Source organism: Gopherus flavomarginatus, chromosome 1 (assembly GCF_025201925.1).
Source record: "Gopherus flavomarginatus isolate rGopFla2 chromosome 1, rGopFla2.mat.asm, whole genome shotgun sequence".
Classification (NCBI taxonomy): Eukaryota; Metazoa; Chordata; order Testudines; family Testudinidae; genus Gopherus; species Gopherus flavomarginatus.
The window spans coordinates 87,942,285-87,964,497 of record NC_066617.1 but is presented as its reverse complement, the minus strand read 5'-3'; the positions used below and the strand labels follow the sequence as shown (position 1 = coordinate 87,964,497).

Below are 22,213 nucleotides of genomic sequence, written 5' to 3'. Positions count from 1 at the left end.
AAGGTGGAGCACAGTGGGGGTAGCTACACACAGTGCACGTGAGCAAAGAGAGGCCGTTACATTTAACCCTCAGCGGCTCCCAGATCGCCCAGCGCTGACGGGGCGGGAGGACGTCACCCCGTGGCAGCGGCCTGGCTGCCCAGTACCGCTCCCGCGCCGGGCTACAGCTGAGCAGCCCCGGCACCTGTGGCGCCCAGCTGACTGCGCAGCCCCGCCCACCCGGGGCGAGGCCCCGCCCGGCGGTGACCTGAGGGCGCAGCGCGCGGGCGGCGCTGTCTGGCTGAGCCGGAACTGTCGGTTGCGGCTGCGCCCGCCAAGATGGCGGAGTACGTGCGCGTGCTGAGGCGGGCGCTGCAGCAGCTCCGGGGTCACGGCGGCCTCCGCGGCGCCCTCTGGCAGCTGCTCAGGTACGAAGCGCCCCCTCCCCCCGCGCCTGAGGCCGGCATGTGACGCTCCCTCCACCCCCCGGGAACGGGAGTGACCTTGGGGCAGGGAGACCCCGACCTCTGGTGCCCAGGGAGCGGGGCTGTCACAGCTCTGCGGGGGACTAGAGCGTCCCTCTGGCCGCGGGGGGCTCGTTTGTCTGGGGCAGTGCACGGTGTGCTGGCGGGGGCTTGCTTGCTTTTGCTTCAGGCTCTCCTCCCCGTGGGGGGAGGCTGCTTTGATTGCGTGGCTAGTCTCTCTGTTCCCGGGGGTAGGGTTTCTAGACTTGTTACGGAGCAGCCTTGAAGTACTCCTGCCCCCGCGCCCAGCCTGGACTGGTAAATGAATTGTGGTGGTAAGGGAGGGTAAGCGAGGTCTGTGTTGTCGCTACTATAGTTTCATACTGACTGCAAAGCTTCTTTGTGGTGTTTCCTGCCTTGAGTGCCTCATTTTGCTGCCTGGATGACCTATTGAAGTCCCTTCTAGATTTCTTGGCTGTGTCTGAGCGACAGCATATGTTGCTGGGGGATGAGTAAATCATCCCCTCGAGTGACATAAGCTGTACTGACATAAGCGCCAATGTGGACATGGCCATAGAAGTGTAGGACTGGATGGGACCTCAGTAGGTCATCTAGGCTGGAAAATGGGGCACTCAAGGCATACTCTTGTAAGTGTCAAGATAGGGTCCATTAGAGTCAATTGTCTTCTGTCAGGTATAACAGCACATTTTCTTTCTTCGTGTGACTTCGTAGAGGAGAGCACTGCTGTAAAAGTTGCCGCATGGCCCTGCCACCTTTTAAACAGTAGCTGATAGCAAGTGTGCACGATTCCCTTGAAGCCAACGCTTCACAGACCAAGTCTATAAAATGCTTTGATGAAACAATTTTTAAAAGGCCTAGCGGACATTCCCAAGTGGGAGCCTACTGATTCTCGAAACTTGAATTTGGTAACAAAACTAATAGGAGGTTCCTTCAGGTCTTGCTTTCTGTACCACCTCTTAACACTACTCGTTCTGGTAGTCATTACCTCTGCCAACATGATCAGAGAAAGGGTTCTAACAGCCAATCTGCCTTATACAATACTCCATAATATTCAGGGCTCCAGCTTTCTGACTCAAATTGTATCTTTCTTAAAGGTTATCCTTCCTTCCCAGGGCTTTAAACTTCCTGAGTGTTTTTAGCTACTATTAAGACAGGACTAAGCTGTTTAGAAAGGCAAAAATGATTTGTGGCTTTTGGAGAAGTCTGTGTGTCCAGCCATTTCAGCTCAAAGATGAAGTGGCAAAATGATGCATTCACTGCTGAGTACTATTCAGTGTTTTTGTGCCTGAATATCTTAGGATTCATTCAACTAGGGGAATGGCAATCAGTGGCATGCATCTGAAATATTCCGTTATCTAAAACCTGTTGGCCTGCTACATGGCGTTTGGTTCCTATCTTTATGGATCATTATTTTCTTAATATTGCACCAAGAGCACAGTATGTCAATTGCTATCTAATCAGGCTCATCGGGAAAGGTGTAAGGATCTGTGGGGCTAGAACTTGGGACTGTTGGTCCCTGAGTGACAGCTGCATCCAGTCAATGGGCTGTGAGGCTTTTGGGGCCAACATCCACTAGATGTCTTGCTCACAGACATCCTAACTGGCAGAGCCTACCATGTTCTCTGATTGGCTTAGGCATGCTATTTAAGGTCTTGAGGAAACACCTGCAGGCTATCTGGTCAACTAGGCAGATCTCCATTTTGCTGCTGCAAATGGACCCTGCTGTGTATTCCTGGTACCTTGCCTTACTCATGGTTTTTGGCCCTAGTCCTGCTCTTGAAACCTGGTTCCACTTCTGATTCCTGGTCCCCTGCTCTGCTCCTGAAATCTTGCCCTGCCTCTGTTCCATTAACCCTATTTAAGCTGGCTCACTTGGCCCCAACCAGTGCAGCTCATTGACCTCAACTCCAGCCTGATCCTATGGCATGACACTTGAACACATTGTTGTTTCTTACCTTGATCCTCTAGACTTAATTTGGACCATGTCCCCTTTAACTCAGGCCCTGGCCTTGACCCATGCCCTGTAGCTGGATCCTCACAGATGGTCACTGTTAGTTGGTGATCTGTAGCCGGTCTATATGCCATGAACAAGAAAACTGGATGATTTGCCCTCACTGGGCTACTCTGATGCTCCTCCTTCCTTCCTCTTTTTGGAAACTCTCTTTAAATAAGGCTTCTGGAGGTGGAGAGGAACTAAGTCAATTAGAAGGGGCACCCAGTAACTGCGGGCTGTTTCTCTAAAAAGGTTCCAAGGATGCCTGGTTGTGCCCTCCACTTTTACAGTGTTGTCTCCATGGATGCAGTATATTCAGTGAACAGCGAAGTTGTGGAGATGGAGTCTTTTTGAGTTAAAAGTGAAAAGTTTTGGAAAATGACTTCTAAGCTCCATTTTACCTAAAATAGATTTTCTATGAAGTGACGGGTAATTATGTTCTGAATAAAATGCTCATGCCTGTCTCGAAGTATTGTGAATCTTGTTTGAATGTTCATGAAGGACTTTGTTCCTGATACAGGATGAGGAAACTTGTAACTGTTTTCTTCCGTTATACTACCAACTTTGTAACTTTGCTGGGTTTCATATGATTCATAGATTTTTATGACCAGAAGGGACCTTTAAATCATCTAGTCTTTTCTTCTGTGTAACACTAGTGATTGAATTTCATCCAGTTACTCCTCTATTGAGCCCAGTAGTTTGTGTTTGACTAAAGTGTGTCTTCCAGAAAGACATCCAGTCTCGAAGATCTTGAGAGAGAGAGAATCCACCACTTCCCTCAGTAGTTTGAGCCAATGATTAATCAACCTCACTATTTAAAAATTTGTGCCTTTCTTATCATTTGAATTTGTCTGGCTTCAGTTTCCAGCCATCAGTTCTTGCTGTGCCTTACTCTGCTAGATTAAAGATTTAGTACCATGAAGGTAATTGTACTCCATAACTAAGTTACCCCTTGATCATCATCTTGGTCAATTAAGTTGATTGAGCTTGTGGAGAAGGTTAAGTAATGTGGTAAATTAATGTTGTTTTACATATGGGGTTGTGCAAAGTAAAACCTGTGGATGGACATGAGATAAGGTCTTAACATCTGAGGACTCTCTGTAAAAACCCGTTTGGATACCAGGAGCCATCCAGTAGAAGGAAAAGTGGGATTTTCTGGGACCTAGCTGAAGTTGCCAGGAATGGATTCTCAAGATACCAGAGATTAGTCCATCAGGGACTGTAGGCATCCAGGCTATCAGGAAGGTGGGTCTGAGACCAAATTCAGAAGATGTAGGATCCAGCAGTTTCTGAGAAGGAAATCTGAACTGAGATCTGTAGTAAGACTTTCCTGTGCTTGAGAGGGTAAAAAGGGAACCTCTAGATGAACAGTGAATGAGTTCCTTCATGAGTTTAATTGTAAGTAACAAAGTAAGAGTTGGCTAATCAAGTTTGGAGTAGAGTTATAGTGACTGGGTTTTCCTGCAGTGGCCTTCAAAGAGCACCTAGGGACAGGGTCCTTGCAATAGGGAAGCAGAATGAGGGAACCTTCCAAGTGCAAAGGTTGGTGGTGGCAGTCCGAGGCCAGAAGGGACCATTATGATGTTGATGTCTGACCTCCTGTATAACACAGGCCATAGAACTTCCCCAAAATAATTCCTAGAGCAGATCTTTTAGAAAAGCATTCAATCTTGATTTAAAAATTGTCATGATGGAGAATCCATCACGACCCTTGGTAAATTGTTTCAATGATTAATTACTCTCCCTGTTAAAACATTTACATCCTATTTCCAACCTAAATTTGTCTAGCTTCAGCTTCCAGCCACTGGATCATGTTACACCTTTCTCTGCTGGGTTGAAAACTCCATTATTAAATATTTGTTCCCCATGTAGATACTGATAGACTGTACAATCAAGTTATCCCTTAACCTTCTTTGTTAAGCTAAATAGATTGAGCCTTTGAGTCTATCACCACAAAGCATGTTTTCTAACCCTTTAATCATTCTTGTATACTTCTCTGAACCCTCTCAAATTTATCAACATCCTTCTAGAATTCTGGGCACCAGAACTGGACACAGTATCCCAGCAGCATTTGCACCAGTGCCAAATATAGAGGTAAAATAACCTCTCTGCTCCTACTTGAGATTTTCCTGTTTATGCATTCCAGGAATGCCTTAGCTCTTTTGGTCACATCATCAAGAGGGAGGGATAGCTCAGTGGTTTGAGCACTAGCCTGCTAAACCCAGGGTTGTGAGTTCAGTCCTTGAGGGACTTAGGAATCTAGGGGAAAATCAGTACTTGGTCCCACTAGTGAAGGCAGAGGACTGGACTCAATGACCTTTTAGGGTCCCTCCCAGTTCTATGAGATAGGTATGTCTCCATATGTTATCCCACTGGGAGCTCATGTTCAGCTGATTATCCTCCATGACCTCCAAATCTCTTTCCGAGTCATTGCTTCTCAGGTTAGAGTCCCCCATCATATTTGTTGTTCCTACATGTATACATTTTATATTTAGCTGTATTAAAACACACATTGTTTCCTTACATCCAGTTTACCAAGTGATCCAGATTGCTGTGAATCAACGACCTGTCCTCTTCATTATTTCCCACTCCGCCAATTTCTGTGTTATCTGCAAACTTTCAATGATGAATTTTTCTTCCATATTATGTTAAATAATGTAGGACCAAGGACTGATCCTTCCAGACTCACTGGAAATACATCTGGTTGATGATGATTCCCTGTTTGTAATCACATTTTGAGACCTATCAGTTAGCCAGTTTTTAATCCATTTAATGTACACCATGATAATTTTATATCATTCTAATTTTGTAATCAGTGTTGGGCGGTACTAAGTCAAAGTTTATTATGTCAGCACTATTACCTCTGCCTACCAAACTTGTAATCTCATTTTAAAAAAATATCAAGTTAGTTTGACAGGATTTATTTTCCATAAATCCATGTTGATTTGTATTAATGACATTACCTTTCTTTAATTCTTTAGTAACTGAGTCCCATATGAGCCACTCCATTATCTAGGCTTGTCAGTCAATGTCAGACTGACAAGCCTAGAATTATCTGGGTCATCCCATTTACCCTTTTTAAAAATTGGCACAACATTAGCTTTCTCCCAGTCTTCTAGAACTACCCCAGTGTTCAAGACTTACCGAAAATCAGTATGAACTGTCCAGTGAGCTCCTGAGCCAGCTCTTTTAAAACTCTTGGATTCAAGTTTTCTGGACCTGCTGATTTAAAAATGCCCAACTTTAGAAGTTTCTGTTTAACATCCTCCAGAAATACTAGTGGAATGGAAAGAGTGTTATCCTCGCCATATAATGAGATGCTATCCTCTGTTTTTCCCCAAATATAGAACAGAAATATTTATTGAACACCTCTGCCTATTCTGAAGTATTGTTGATAATTCTACCATTTTTATCTAGCAATGTACAAATACTATTGTCAGGACTTTTTGTTCCTAATATACTTTAAAAAGCTCCTTTTTATTGTCCTTAACTCTGCTGGCCATAGATTTCTCCCTTTACCCCTTTGCTTCCCTTTTCAATTTTCTACAGTTCCTAACTTCTGCAATATTCATTTTGTTGTTTATGTATCTATAAAACATTTTCACCACCTTCATCTTCCCTCTAAACTAAGTTGTTTTTTTAACCAACACAGCCTTCTTCCTCAATTATGGGATTGTGCCTTTTTTAGGCATCTAGTAAGGTGCTCTTAAATTATTCCCAATTATCATTTGCATTTTTCTAATTAAATTCTTCCTCACAGCTGGCTCATCCTCCCAAGCGTTCGGCTCATAATTGTTTTCAGCTTTGTGAAATTGGCCCTGTTAATGCACCAAGTATCTATATTGCAGATCTGGACTTGATTCTGCTTGCACATTATAAATGTGATCAAGTCATGATCACTCATACCTAAGCTACCATTAATTTTTAGTTCTATGAACAGTTTTGTTTCTTAAGAAAAGATATAATAAAGAATTTCCACATGTTGACTGCCACACTTTTTGAATTAGGAAATTGTCCTCTGTAACGTTTAGATGTTTTAGTATTGGCAGCATGAGACTGCCAGCGTATTTCACTCAAACTGAAGTCCACCATGGTCATCCTGTTCCTGAATGTCATTTGGTGATCTGTAGCAGACAGCAACTAGTACCCCATCTTGTGCTTTATCTGTTAGGACATTGATCTTTAAGCATACATGATGATTTTCTTCCGAGTTATCAGTGACTCAGAAACAGATAATGCCATTTTTGACAGTCCCCCTCCCTCACCGCCACCCATTTTGCTCACTTGATCGTTCCTAAATAGGTTATAACAATTGATTTTAACATTCCAGTCATGCAGATCATCCCACCACGTTTCAGTAACGCCAACTACATCGAATTTATTTTCATAAATGAGCAATTGCAGTTCCTCTTGTTTGTTACCCAGGCTTCCAGTATCAGTGTATACGCAATTAAAGAATTTCTTTACATGTTCTTGAGTGTCTTGATTCATTTTGTTCTCAACATCTTAAATTTTGTGTTGAGTGCTCATATCGTCCATCTTTTTATCCTCCCCTTTTGTTGTTCGTTTAACCCCCTCCTGACTCTTCTAGCGAGTCTGTCCGCAAGGAAGTTGGTCCCTCTTCTACTGAGATGGAGGCTGTCTAAATGATGTAGACCTCTCTCCTCATAGAAGACAGATCAGTGTTCCACAAAACCAAAACCCTCCACCTTACACCACTTACCTAGCCAGAACTTCACTTTCTGAATCTTTTCGCTTCCTTCACTAGTGAGACAGGAAGGATTTCAGAGACAATTGCTTGGACATTCTTCCTCAGCGTTCCTTGAAGTAATCTGTTACCCGAGCCCAGGCTGTAGGAAACCTGGGGGCTGTGACAGAGCTTTTTAAGTCTCTCATTTTAAGGCATTTTTTTCTAGCCCTTGAATCACTTTTGTGGCTCTATACGGCACCCTCTCAAATGTTTCAAAAATCTTTTTAAAATGTGAACACCAGAATTGTACACAGTAATCCAGTATCGATATTATCAGTGCCATATACAGAGGAAAAATCACCTCCTTGCTCCCATTTATACATCCTGTTGAATTGCTTATCCACTACCTTTGAATTCTTTTCAGAGTTGCTGCTTTCCAGGATGTAGTCCTCCATTCTGTCTGTGTGGCCTGCATTCTTTGATCCTAGACATATGTCCTGGCATTTGGCTGCATTAAAATGCATTTTGTTTAAATGAGCCCAGCTTAACAAAAGATCCAGCTCACTATATCACTGCTCTGGCCTTCTCTTCATTTTTCATATTGAGGTTCACAGATCTGTTGCAATGGGTAGTTCAGCCTGCTTGCAGCTTGGGGCAGAACTAGACCTGTCAGTTACTAGCAGGAGAGGACTGCCCCACTCCCTGAAGTTCCCTTCAGTTTTTCTGCTCTCATAACTGCAGCTGGCTCAAGCAGGACTCCCTGCTGTAAGACTTTTTATGAGGAGAGTGAAGCTAGAAGGTCAGCACACAAGTGGCAGATAATGCCTGAATCCTGGTAGTCCATGCCTAAGACAGTGGAGCTTAGCGACCTCCTTTTTTCCCCCCTCCAATTCTCCATGAGTCATGGATGGAGACCACCGGACACAGCATAGATGCTCACAATGCCAGAAAGTACAGTATGGCATCTTTGGGCCTAGCTCCTTCCTGCTCCCACCACTACAGGGATCTGCCTTTCTGCACATGGATCTCTACTCATATTCCAGGCTAAGACCACCAGGAGAAACAGACCTATCTGGTCTATGTGAATCCCATGGTGAGGTGTAGGGAGCGCATTCTGGAGCCCCAGGCCAGGGAGATCCAGGTGGGGAAAGGGAGACAAATAAGCCCAGCCTCTTTCAGGATGGGATCACTAACCACCAATCTGAAAATATTTCTAATCTCTGAGCCCTCTGAAGTGTAATTAGGGGGACAGATTTCCAAAGTGGAAATAAATGAAAAATAAAATCAGCCCCGTTTCCCCTACTCTCTTTCACTCTGTGCAGCAGGGCAGATCAATGCAGAAGACACTAGACCATAGACGTGTTGATTCTTCTAGATGTGCATGCGCACACCACCACAAAGGGAAGAAGGTTAGCAGTCCTAATCAAGTCAGAGAAACAAATGCTAAAATATTGTTTAAGAAAAAGCAAACCTGTGGATAGATTATTTCAGGCAGGAGTGTAATGAGTATCTGTAACTGCCCTACACAAGCAATAGCTATATATTCCCACCTCCCAATCATCCTGGAAAGATGTAGTAGAGGGATAGGGATTTTCTGTTGCACCTAAAAGACTGGCAAAGCATCAGTTTGTCTTATCCCTCTTCTGATGTGGGTCACTATGTCCTACTTACTGGACTGTCATTCCTAGCTGCTGCAGTAGGTCACTGTGCCCTAATGTCCAGGTTATTGACACTGCATCCCATATACTTCATAATTGTATGATTATGATATGCTTAACTGTGATGCCTCTGGTACAAGATATGTCTTGTGAGGTGTCATTGGAAAAGTTCTGATTTGCTGAATATGAACTGTGACGGGTTGGATCACAGAAACCCCTTTGGGAACTGCCAACTGATGTGCCAAGACTACTACTGCCGCTGCTTTCCCTGCCAGCGTGGGACTCCAGCACCCTGTCTTGCTGAGCCAGACATGCCCGTTTGCTCCAACACAGACCCAGGATCTGAACCATGTGCCCCAAACAGCTGCAGACTTAACCTGAAAGCAGCTTACAGAAGTGTTCCTATCTTTAACACTCAGATGCCCAACTCCCAATGGGGTCCAAACCCCAAATAAATCTGTTTTACCCTGTATAAAGCTTATACAGGGTAAACTCATAAATTGTTCACCCTCTATAACACCGAGAGAGAGAGAGATGCACAGCTGTTTGTGCCCCCCCCTCAGTTATTAATACATACTCTGGGTTAATTAATAAGTAAAAAGTGATTTTATTAAATACAGAAAGTAGGATTTAAGTGGTTCCAAATAGTAACAGACAGAACAAAGTGAATTACCAAGTAAAATAAAATTAAAACATGCAAATCTAAGCCTAATACTGAAACATCTGAGGGTGAGATTTTATCTGTATTCAGTTTTATTACTGTAAGTTTCTTTCACAGACTGGACGCCTTCCTAGTCTGGGTCCAATCCTTTCCCCTACTACAGCCCTTGTTCCGACTCAGGTGGTAGCTAGGGGATTTCTCATGATGGCCACCACTTTGTTCTGTTACACCCATTTATATACCTTTTGCATAAGGTAGAATCCTTTGTCCCTCTCTGGGTCCCCACCCCCTACTTCTCAGTGGAAAAGCACCAGGTTAAAGATGGATTCCAGTTCAGGTGACATGATCACATGTCACTGTAAGACTTCATTACCCACTTGCCAGCACACACGTATACAGGAAGACTTACAAGTAAAACCGAGTCATCTACAGACAATTGTCCTGGTTAATGGGAGCCATCAAGATTCCAAACCACCATTAATGGCCCACCCTTTGCATAATTACAATAGGCCCTCAGAGTTTTATTTTATATTTCTAGTTTCAGATACAAGAGTGGTATATTTATTCAGATAAGATGACCATACTCAGTAGATTATAAGCTTTGTAATGATACCTTACAAGAGACCTTTAGCATGAAGCATATTCCTGTTAGATTATATTCATACTCATCAGCGTACTTTCATAAAACCATATGAAGTGCAATGTCACAATGATTATCCTGTTTGTGCTCATGTATGATTTTTGTATCTGAAGTTATAAATATTGACTAGGTATCTGTATTTCAAGTGTAATTACGCTTGGGTACCACCCACTATGCAAAAGGCTTCCAGTCTAGAGAGCTATTCAGGGTAAAGGGCCTTTGGGGAAATAATAGGCCGTAGGAGAAGCTTATCCCCCATCTGGTGAGCCTTCCTAAGTATGCTCCTGACAGCCTATGAGTAATGGCTGCTATGACTCAGCAGGGCATGCTAGGGAATGTGACCAGACCGCATGACACTGAACTCCATTTTGGTACCTGTATTTTTCCACAAAATGGGCTGGGAACTGAGTTTGGAACAAAGGGTTCCTGCCATTTTGAAAAGCTATATAAGGCAGGGAGTGGCGACATCTCTTGGCCTCGCTCCCCACACAAGAGAACTCCTGGAAATACCTGAGGAACAAAGACTGAACTAGGCGAAGTGCTGGTCCTAGGCTAAAGGGATTTCTAGCCTGTGCATGGAAACTTGGTGAACTGCTTGTATCATCAGTGAGGGTGAGAAATTGCTAATTCATATCCTATCTGCATAAGACTTAGTTTGCTTTTTTTATTTAATTTCCTAGGTAACCTGCTTTGATCTGTTTACTATCACTTATAATCACTTAAAATATATATTTCTGTAGTTAATAAACTTGTTTTATGTTTTATCTAAACCACTGTGCCTTTAAGTAAAGTGTCTGGGGAAAATCTCAGCTCTGTGAGCAAAGGCTTTTGCATATCTTTCCCACATCAAGGGGAAGGCAAACTTTATTGAGTTTCCATTGTACAGATCCCTGTGCAATGCAAAATGGTATAATTTGGGTTTATACTCCAGTGGGAGGGTGGGGGGAAATTGACTGTCTTTTGAGTGGCTTAGGTAAAGCACTCAGGTACCTCAGTTGGGTGTGTGGTACCATCTGCTGTTGGGTGATACACTCAGGCTCTCTAGGCCGTTATCCCCCTACAAAGCAGTTTGAGGAGGGGCAGCCCAGCTGGGTGGTTAGAGGGGCACAACAGTTACCACAGCTCCCAGACTGCACCCAAGGCATGACAACCCATCACATATTGTTCCCAGCTTTTGTTGCAGGTTGCAGTGCCTCCCTTCCACCACCTCCCTTCAAGGGATAGCTATGGAAAGATGAGAGGACAGCAGCCCAGATTTGGGAAAAATGGCAAATAGTAAGGGGCCTCATGGACTACCATTTCTCTCTTTCTACTCCAACGTCTGTTGGTTCCTCAGTGGATACCAGTCAAAACTTGAACCTGTTATCACTTCCAAAGGTAAATGTCTCTTTTTCCCAGTGGTCAGGGACTTGACATTTCTAAATGGGGGAAATTTTCACCTGGGAGAGTGGCCTCCTCACTATTACAGGCCCTTCTCAGGCAGCCAAGTCAGAGCAGGCATCATCTCAGCCCCCTCCTTTGGGCATAAAAACTCTCAGGTGGCATCAGGCCAACAAAAAGAAAACAGATCTGAACTGTCATCCAACACCCTAAGTGTTCACAAGCAATGCTAATGTAGGTGGATAATATGGTCCTTCTCAAACTAAAAATTGCACGGCTTAAGACGCTGTCTATGAAGTACAACAGGAGAAGATACCTCTTTGCAGGTGATACCTAGTGTCATCGTTACAGGGCTAGCTTCACTCCTGACCCCTCTCTCATCTCTGAGTGCCTCCCTCAGGTCTTGGGCTTTGTCCCTTCACCTCAGGGGGCAGAATCCCACGTTTCTCCCACTTTTGAACAGAATCCTGGGCTACTGCACCCTAAACTATCATACTTATCCTGCAGGTCCAGCTGGGCTCAGGCACGTGCAGTTCCTCTCTTCTGGAGAACCTATGGTTTGTGGAGTAGTGATCCAAAACATCCCTCTTAAAATAAAGTACTTTTTAATCTTGATGGAAACAAAACAAAGCATAGCATGACAGAGAGTTGATTTTAAAAAGGTTTAAACACCTGAAAAGTCAGTCATAAGGTTGGATTAAGAATGAATACCATCGAACACAAGGTCTTTTCTTAGAATAACATCAATAGAAGGTAGCCAAAATGAAAGCAAGTGGTGTTACAGAAATAAAAATCCAATTCTTACTGGAGCCTTTTAGGAATTCTGATCTCATACACAGGTATGCGTCAGTGATCCAGAGTTTGAGATACCTATCCAGTAATTTGAGGTACCTCCTCCGCTTTACACTATCTCATCTATTGGCAGAGGTCTAGTTGCAGTTGTATGGTCTCCACTTCCACAATTGGTGAATGCACAGAATAAGATTTTTTTTTTTTTTTTGTGGGGGAAGAGACAGGATTTTCCCAGTTCAGTTAAGGGGGTCAGAACCAGAAAGAGAGAGCACATTATCAGCTAGAGTACAATGATTTATTGAGGTTTCAAAGCACTGTTCCTGCCATGGGTACCAGACCTGTTCTGGTCATGACAGTCATTATCTGATAGGGTTTTCATAACTGTGATCAACTTTACCTTAGCGAGGAATTCTCCTTTCCCAGGCAGAGCAAAATTTCCTGTCTCTGTGCAATGCCACCAAGGGGGTGATGAATTCCAAGATTTACATGGAAGAAGTTAGATTAGCAGAGCGATTGCTGGACCCAGAAATATCTTACCATCATAAGTCATCTTGGGCTGGTGATCTATCTCATTGTCTCTGGAAACCAGTAAATAACACGGCTAGTGACTTCTCTGTGTCAGCACATAGGATATGAGGTGGTGAATGGCAGCTCTCAGGACAAGAAAAAAATATGAGGGGCAAGCAGAAATTGTATTGATGCTTTTCTGGCTCTCGTCTCAGGCTTGATTAACCTGCCATTGGATCTTTGGATGCCTCTGAGTCACAGAGGTGGTGTGTTATTGCAAGATTAGTCCTCCATCCAAGACCACACTGTCATAAACAGATAGCTAAGGGTTAACGTCTCTTTCACCTGGAAAGAAGTAATCTGAAACACCTGACCAGAGGACCAATCAGGAAACCAGACTTTTTCAAATCTGGGTGGAGGGAAGTTTGTGTGTGAGTCCTTTGTTCTTTGGTTTTCTGCCTGTACTCTCTCGGCTATGAGAAGTGATTATTTCTGTTTCGTGCTTTCTAATCTTCTGTTTCCCAGTTGTAAGTACAAAAGATCAGATAGTGATTTATATGTTTTTTTTGTATTTACATGTCTATAGTTGCTGGAGTGCTTTGAATTGTATTCTTTTTGAATAAGGCTGTTTATTCATATTTCTTTTAAGCAATTGACCCTGTATTTGTCACCTTAATACAGAGAGACCATTTTTATGTATTTTTTCTTTCTTTTTATATAAAGCTTTCTTTTAAGACCTGTTGGAGTTTTTCTTTAGTGGGGAACTCCAGGGAATTGAGTCTGCAGCTCACCAGGGAATTGGTGGGAGGAAGAAGTCGGGGAAATCCGAGTGTGTTAGATTTACTAGCCTGACTTTGCATTCCCTCTGGGTGAAGAGGGAAGTGCTTGTGTTTCCAGGACTGGGAACGGGGAGGGTGGAGTCCCTCTGTTTAGATTCACGGAGCTTGCTTCTGTGTCTCTCTCTCCAGGAACACCTGGAGGGGGGAAGGGAAAAGGTTTATTTCCCTTTGTTGTGAGACTCAAGGAATTTGGGTCTTGGGGTCCCCAGGGAAGGTTGTTGGGGGGACCAGAGTGCCCCAAAACACTCTAATTTTTTGGGTGGTGGCAGCTTTACCAGGTCCCAGCTGGTAACTAAGCTTGGAGGTTTCCATGCTAACCCCAATATTTTGGACGCTAAGGTCCAAATCTGGGACTAGGTTATGATACACACAGGTTTAAATGTATGCTTGAAGGAAGTGATTATTGTTCTTACATAACCTAAAAGAGAAGTGAACAAATAACTTATTCTACTGCCTGGTGCAAAGTCCATAGTTAATTACCATATATAACTAGTAAAATAATAGTTTTGATTCCCCTGGGAGGGCTTTATCGTGGATGTATAAGAATACCCAAACAGGTCAAATCTCTGTAGTATAACGTTCTCGGCATGTTTAAAAAAAAAAAAAAGTTTTTGTACAAATCACAACATTGAATACTTCCTTAAGTCATCAGCCATACTAACCCCCACAAAGTCTCAGAGGATGACTTTAGAACCTCATTCTTCTCGCAGCACTACCCAGAAGGAACCTCTGCATTAGATGGTGGTACACTTCCTATTCATTAGAGTAGACCTTCTAATGGCTACTATCTCCAGTCAGACACTTTTTTTTTTTAATTTGAAGTTGGGGAGCTGCTTCTGATGAGACCTAATATTGTATTTTTTATTCTGATAGTAATTACACCTTAGTAACTAGGAGAAGATCAAAATTATATATAAATATATTTTATATCCACATTTAAAGGTTCCTTCCTACCCTCGGAGACACATTGCTATAAAAATACTATTGAAATTGATCTATGGACCTTAGCATAAAGAATTGGAAACTTTATTCATGCTTACCTTAAAATTTCCTTTCTTTGAATAATAAGATCCACGGATCAAGCCAACTTGGAGGCAAATGGATCATGAGAACAAAGATGGAAATTGACATCCAAAGACTTGGATTTGTTGACAGGTGGAATTTACCATCCCCTGAAGCAGAAGAATTTTTTTCCTCCTCAAAGTATATTTAATACAATTTTTAATTGGGGAAAGTAGATTTGAATTATTCTGATTGTGAAAATTATCTCACCTGGAGGAAACTTCAGGGGCAGGGCATTCCCCTGTGCTAATAACTGACAGCTCTGCTTCTGCCACCAAGCTGCAAACAGGCTGAAGAACTGATGGTAACAGATTTGTGGATATTATTACTTCAAGAAAGGAATCTTTCAGATAACCACAGACAAATTTTCCTATTTTGTATGTGTATTAAAAGAAGCTAATTTTTTTCATCCGAATCCTGTGCTCTTAAGTGGAAGCATAACCTTAAATTTAAAGTACTAATTGATAGAGGCAGGCCTTTAAATAGGTATTTTAGTCTGGTAAATTTGGCTCAGTTGTCTTGTAAAGCTCTCTGGAGAATATAGAAAGTGGCATACTTCGAACAGACATAGGAAACATTTAATTGCATAAAAGTAACAGAGTTTAGCAAACAACCCCCAACTGTTGGACGTTGTTTCAACAGGGACTGTGTGCTATAGAAAAATCCATTTGCCATGTAGGGTCCTATTTCTGACCTTCTTGCAGCATACTTTTATCCTTTTGGTCTATGTATTGGATCGGTAAATCAAAGGTGTAAATCTAGAAGATTAAAAAGAAAAATTATATCATGAAATTTTTCTCTTCTGTGAACAAAAGGCTGAACTGAGTCAGGTGAAATATTTGAAAGATTTTTTTGAGGCAGTTCAATGCTAATTAAAAGAATTAAGCTGCTTCAGCATATGTCCTGCATGTCTGATTCTTGATGATACTTTATTAGTGTGTGGTGTTTTACAGCCTATAAACATGAAAGCTTTTTTTGTGATTCTCTTTAGCAGCATTCAAAGATAAGAGGAAACTAAAAATGTTCAATTTAAAGGGAGTGGTATGTCACTGCATGTGGGAAAACACATCATGGTATCCTTCTATTAAACATAAAATTTGTTCCCTCTGGATATGCCTGATCATCTATTGAACTCTGAATGCCATTTTAGATATTGTCTCACTGCAATTTTCAGTTTTTGATGATAAACATGTAATAAAATGATAATTTACCATTTTAAATCCAAAATTACTCCTTTCCACTCAACAGTTAGTTGTATATTTCTATAATCTATTGCTGATTTAAAAAAAAAATCTCACCAGGCTCCTGAAGCTTATTGTTCAGCTAAATAAAATGCAGAAAGTTCCTTAAAGTGATACTGTCCGTTTAAAAGCACACTTCAGTCTGAAATTTTATTTCCTGTGTTTTACAAGCACCACCTAAAACAGCTATAACAGAAAGCTTTGTTTGTGAATAAACTCTCAAATAGCACTGTACTATGCACAACACAGTTTCTTTGAATTTGCTAATATAGTAGGTTAAAAAATTAACCAGATTAAATCAATCCTTCCATACACCTTCAGCGTCAGCAACTACAGCACAAAGCAAAATGACTGCATTCTCCAACTTTTTGAGAACAAAGTTTCGTATAAATCAAAACATTGCATATATATAAATAAATACTCTAAAAATCTTAAAATGAAAACTAGGTGCCTTGAAATGTCACAGGAAAAGTCTAATAGTGGATCTCCCTAATGGCAACTCCTGGTGGTCCTAGTAATGAATTGTATTAAACCTTTGGGATCCCTTTTTCACTGACTGCCATACATTTTCTCACTTCCTGGACAATACAGACTTCCAAGTATGTCAGATAGCAACTATTGTCATCTTGAAAAGGGCAAGAAACTTTTAGACAGAAAAATGAAATTGTCGCTTTAACCTTAGTTTAAAGTATTTAAGGACCCAATTCTGCCCTCACAGAGTTGCTGCTTCAGTTGAAGAGAAGGCTGAATAGGCTTGTGGCAATTACAATAAAAGTTGGTAATTGTAGCCCAGACTAATCCCAGACGTAATTCCACGTAAATCAATTAATTCTTATGCACTGCATATGGAAAAATTCAGTGAACCAGTTCTGAAGATTTTCTTGGGTTAAAAGTGTGAAGTTTTTCAACAAAGTTATGGAAAAGGTGATAGTCACCATGTTTTCACATGTTCTGGAACAATACTGTGAATATGAAGATGGGACAAAACCTAATAACTAAACCATTTAACAGCAATTGGGAGTACCTAATTCTGACAATCATTGTCAGCACCAGTGTATTTTCTTACTGTGAATGGGTCCGTAGAGGCTAAGATTGTTTTCCAGGCAGCACAATGAGACAGTGACAGAGATGGGACTAGAGTTTAGGAGCTTTTGGCTCCCAGTTCTGTGCTTGGTTCACTAGAACTCACTGTTTCCATGACGGAACACATCAAGTTACAGTTCGATGCCAGTCATTCTTAACATGATACAACATTATCTCTGCTTTAACACATAAACAATTAAAAAGTAGATGCATTTTCCTTAGACCAGGTCATATAATTTAATATAGAATATAAATCACTTCATCTTCACTTGGAAGCCAACTACTTTCCATTGAAGTTTATATCAATACCTTTAACTTTTTTCCCACCATTTTGCATGTCACTGCATTTTATCATGTAATTAAAGATTATATCATAGACCTACAGCACAGACTTCTGCTACTTGAGGTACCAGACTAACTGATAACAGTATGTGTGGGGAAGCTAGTAGGGCGAGTTGAAGCAGACATTTTTCCAGTGGATTTCACAGCTATTTGCTGACAGCAGAAGAATTTTTCATCTTGGGTTCTGCTCCACATTCTGAGGGGAGTGGTCCCTAGTGGTTACAGACATACTTGGCCACCCTGCGCACAGACACTTCTGCTTCTGGTCCCTCCAACCTGTGTTGTCTTGGTGTCTTCTTCGCCCTTGCCACCACTCCACGGACCTGGTTCTTGTTTCCTCTGTATTCCAGTCAGGCTGTTTCATCCTCCTTGCTGCCTAGGTACCAGCACTGGAGCAGTGAGAGCACTGGAGAGAATCTCCCTGTTCTCAGTTTCTGTACTTGTCACCATAGTAGCTCCTGACTGCAGGAAGCATTTACATAGAAAGTTCTGCTCAGCCTTTGGCTGGAGCATACTCCAAGCAAATGGAATCTTTGTAGAATTTAGCTACCAAAGTCTAGCAAATCTCTACTGCATATGTGTGAATTTAAGATTTTTCAGAGGCTTACAACTTAACCAAAATAGAGTGAATATTCACTAGTATGACAGAACGCATACCCCTGCCAAATTTCAAGTCCTTGCTCCAAAGCATAGAGCTTCTCAATTAAACATTTGAGATTTTTTGAAATCGGGAAAATCCTATTTTTCCGTAATTCTTCTGAAAAATGCGTGAGCTGTTTTTGATGAATTTTTCCAAAAAATTCTGTAAGGCAGACTCCTTGCTTGGAAAACATCAGCCCATACGGTTAGTTTGGCAGAGTTTTAAACCACTGAGAACCAGGTCTTATTATAGAAAGTGTAAGTGATTGTCGTAAAGAGGAAATAATCAGTGAAGGCATGTCCCAAACTATTTAACTCGTGTTTATGATTTTGATCTGAACAGTATGCAAGCCCTGCATTCACTTAAGTATTACTATGCTGGTAAAATGTACTTTCATGATGAGATTTGAAACCAGTGTCTTGGTCAGTTGTGGCTATTAAAGAGCCCATGGTAGTTTTCATAAGACATGGAAAATGAACCCTAGTGTCTTTGCTATATTCAAACTCTGCTACAACCCTTACAGCTTCAGGTAGATACAGTATTTTTCATGTCCTCCTAAAATGTTGTGTAGTATTGCTGTGTAGCAGTGGAATTGTGTCAGAGTTGGCTACACTGTAATGGATGGTAAAGTAATTCCTGCATTCTAATAGACGGTATAGTCCTGCAAAACCTTACTTACAACTCTTCCTGTGGAAGTCAGTGGGATTATTCCTATGATTAAAGACTACTTATGAAATAGACTACAGGCCAGATCCTGCAAACTATCAGTTTGAGTTGCTGATGTGCTTTGGGATCATTCTATTTTAAAGGTACTTCACAGTGTAAATGGGTGTTCTAAATTCACCTAATTGTAAACTATTTTTACTGTATTCTAATAAAAGATGATGATGTTTGTAATTCCTTCCAACTGAAATGACTGTCTTGGGAATTCACAGGGTCAATGATTTGAAGGTCGGTACTCTAGTAGGTGTTGACAAATATGGAAACAAATACTATGAAGACAAAAAGAATTTTTTTGGTAAGTATACTAAACCTGAATATCCTAGTAACTTCATATGGTTTATCTAAATTCTGCTGGTGAAATAGAAATGAAATTGATTGCCTGGTTTCCTTATGCATGATTTGCATGTATTTTGGAGACCACTCCCCTAATTCAAAAACTTTGTAAAGAAGGTGAAGTTGGCATCATCATTGGCAGATTTAAGCTAATTGGGATACTTGAACTGTGAGTTTCCATTGTTTTAAAATGATTGGGTTTCTTATTTAATTTTAACTGTGAACATTGTCTTTTTAATGGTGTTTTTCCATTCCCTTAAGAATTTTTATCCTTAAGGTACTGATATGTACATTCTCAACTTTGACTTCTCATTAACCTTTTTTTTTTTTTTAATTTGGGAATATTTTTATTTAAAAATAGTCATAATTTGGGATTATGGAAAGGAGTAGGCATTCTCCTTTCCTCTTCATTTCTCTGAGATCTGCAGAAGGAGACCCAGGTGCCTGTGTACCTCCTAGACTTTCCTTCTTAGAAGAGATTTTATCTTTTGGGAACCTCTTGGAGAGGCATAGGAGTTAGGGCTCTGCTTAGGTAAGGTACATCAGTACCCTGGTGAGTCTTAGGAGGTTTGTGGGAGGAAGGGTAAAAATCCACCTCTTGTAAGCATCGGTTTCCTAAACACCCAGGAGGTTTATGAAACCTCCTTAAGTGCAAACAGTCCAATTGTCTTCCCATGCACAGCCTCGGTAGAATCCTCTTCCCCAAAGAAGCCAAAATAGGCTTTTTTAGGACTGCATATTGAGGTTTTTGGGAGAGGAGTGGCTTTTGATGAGCTCCCTAAGGTTTCGGATAGGCTGACCAGATAACAAGTGTGAAAAATCAGGACAGAGGTTAGGCGTAATAGGTGCCTATGTAAGAAGAAGCCCCAAATACCGGGACTTTCCCTATAAAATTGGGACATCTGATCACCCTTGTTTCAGATAGCTCTCTGGACTCAGAAAACCTGGGGCAAATGCCCTGTCATCTTCCCCCGTAGTTCCAGCCCATTGCTATGTTGAGAGCCCCCCCCCCACAAAAAAAAAAGCAGTAGCTAGCTTAGTCTCATGATGGTTGGGTTCCCTTTTTGTGTATCATAGATGTACGGGAGTGTGTAGGTTTGTCTACAGTAGAGTTCTTGATTTGGTGCCAGTTCGCTTGTTAGCTAATGTATTTGTAAAGTGTCCTGACATTTACAAACACTTGTTCTAAGTGCAAATGCAGGTGGTTTACCCGGGGTGATTGACAATCAATTAATGTGAGTTAAAAACTCTCTAGTGTAGACAATTAGCAACCCCTCGTTTGCCAGCAAAGAGTTGCCATTAGCTGGCAGGGGCTTGCAGCCAGGGGTGTGCATTCCTTCGCTGGCTGCAGCCCTGCAAACTTGCCTGCATGAAGGCAGTAGCAGGGAGTAGTGCTGCAGCTCAGATGCCAGGGCTTTCTACAGGGAGTGGAGGCACCAGGGTCCCACAGAGCTGCACAATACTGCTCCTTGTACTCTCCCGAGTTTGGGGCTCAGCACATCACAGCTCTTCCTTCTTTGGGTGCAGCCCAGTGAGCACAGGGAGAGGTACCATGCAGCTCTAGCATCTGGTCTGCAGCTCCTCTCCCCATTACTGTCCTCCCCACAGCCTCCCCTCCCAGCACATGGTGCACTACCTCCTGTGCGGTCCCTGTGCACAGATAGGCTTCTGGGGCTGTAGGCCCAGAAGGAAGCATTGGAAAGGCTGAGCACCAAGCACAGGCAGGTTTGTGGGACTGCAGCCAGAGAAGGCATATTCTATCACTTCCTTCCCTGGCAGCTGCAAAACCTGCCTGTGGCTCATCCTAACCAGCTCAGGGGACCTGCATTCACTTTTTTAGTATATGTTGGTGGGGCCAAAATTATTCCTGCTTTAGGGTCACTAACTGGAGTATCTCTTCTAGAAGGAGGAATATGATAGAACGGACTGAGTAAGCTAGTTTACTTTGCATTGGCTCCTGATACCATTAAAGTTTTTTTTCTTTTTCCTGAAAAATATTCATCAGTTGTTAAAGTTAATGACCACCTTGCCCTATAGGTTTGTAGATGTTTACTGAAAATTTTGAAATAAAATTTTAATTTTTTGAAGTCATGTTAGAAACACACAATAGCTAGAATCTCTCTCATAGTTTTAGTACCAATTTGAAAAAAAAAATTGTTGCTGTGCTTTTGATAGTGGTAGGTAAACGAGTCTTCCCTGTGTTTTGTCATTGTTTTATTGGTAGTGCACTATATGTGTTCTATCCAGATTGTTACTGTATAAGGTAATAGGACTCAATTGTAGATATTTTGTTCATGTACGAAATAGATGTGTATTTTGATTTATATATTCTGGCTTATGTTTTTATCCTTTTTTAATAGGAGAGCAGTGGCTGGGAGTCTACCGCTGAAGACAGAGCTGCCGCCAGCAGCAGTACAGAAGTAAGGATGGCATGGTATGGTATTGCCACCCTTACTTCATGCTGCTGCCTGCAGAGCTGGGCCCTCAGTCAGCAGTCACCACTCTCTGACTGCCCAGCTCTGAAGGCAGCAGCACAGAAGTAACAGTGGCATGGTGTGGTATTGCCACCCTTACTTCTGTGCTGCTGCTGCTGGCAGGGCGCTGCCTTCAGAGCTGGGTGCCCAGCTAACAGCTGCTGCTCTTCAGACATCCAGAGCTGAAGGCAGCGCAGAAGTAAGGGTGGCAATACTGATGCCCCTAAAATAACTTGTGACTCCTCTGCAACTCCTTTTTGGGTCAGGACCTCCAATTTGAGAAATGCTGGTCTCCCCTGTGAAATCTATGTAGTATAGGGTAAAAGCACACACAAGACCAGATTTCACGGTCTGTGACACATTTTTCATGGCTGTGAATTTGGTAGGGCCCTAGCTATTAGTCATTCACTTGTAAGAGCTCCAGTTTCACCCATTTAAAAATAAATTGGAAATAAATACAATGTCAGTGGAAATAACTCTTATGTGCAGAAAATCCAGAAAAATAAAAGGTTAATATGGTTGTGTAAAAATATACATCTATATTAATCCCAGAACTTGTGTTCATAATGGTAAATAATGTTTATTAGCAAAAATAAGCAAATAATAAACAGAAATGATGCTCACGCTGAAACAATAGGTTGTTAGCAGCTCTATGTAGGTTGCTCTCTGGCGGAAGCTACAACCTCTGTGT

General features: G+C 41.9%; 1 protein-coding gene across 1 annotated transcript in view; it reads left to right on the top strand.

Annotated features, from left to right (window-relative positions):
• The first annotated feature begins 302 nt into the window (after window positions 1-302).
• NDUFA12 (NADH:ubiquinone oxidoreductase subunit A12) overlaps window positions 303-22,213 on the top strand; it is a 39,194-nt gene continuing 17,283 nt past the window's right edge. Inside the window, exons 1-2 of the mRNA XM_050935963.1 lie at window positions 303-407; window positions 18,928-19,010. Of these exons, the coding sequence (XP_050791920.1) occupies window positions 319-407; window positions 18,928-19,010 (172 nt within the window). The 5' untranslated portion in view covers window positions 303-318. The remainder of the gene's footprint in view (window positions 408-18,927; window positions 19,011-22,213) is intronic.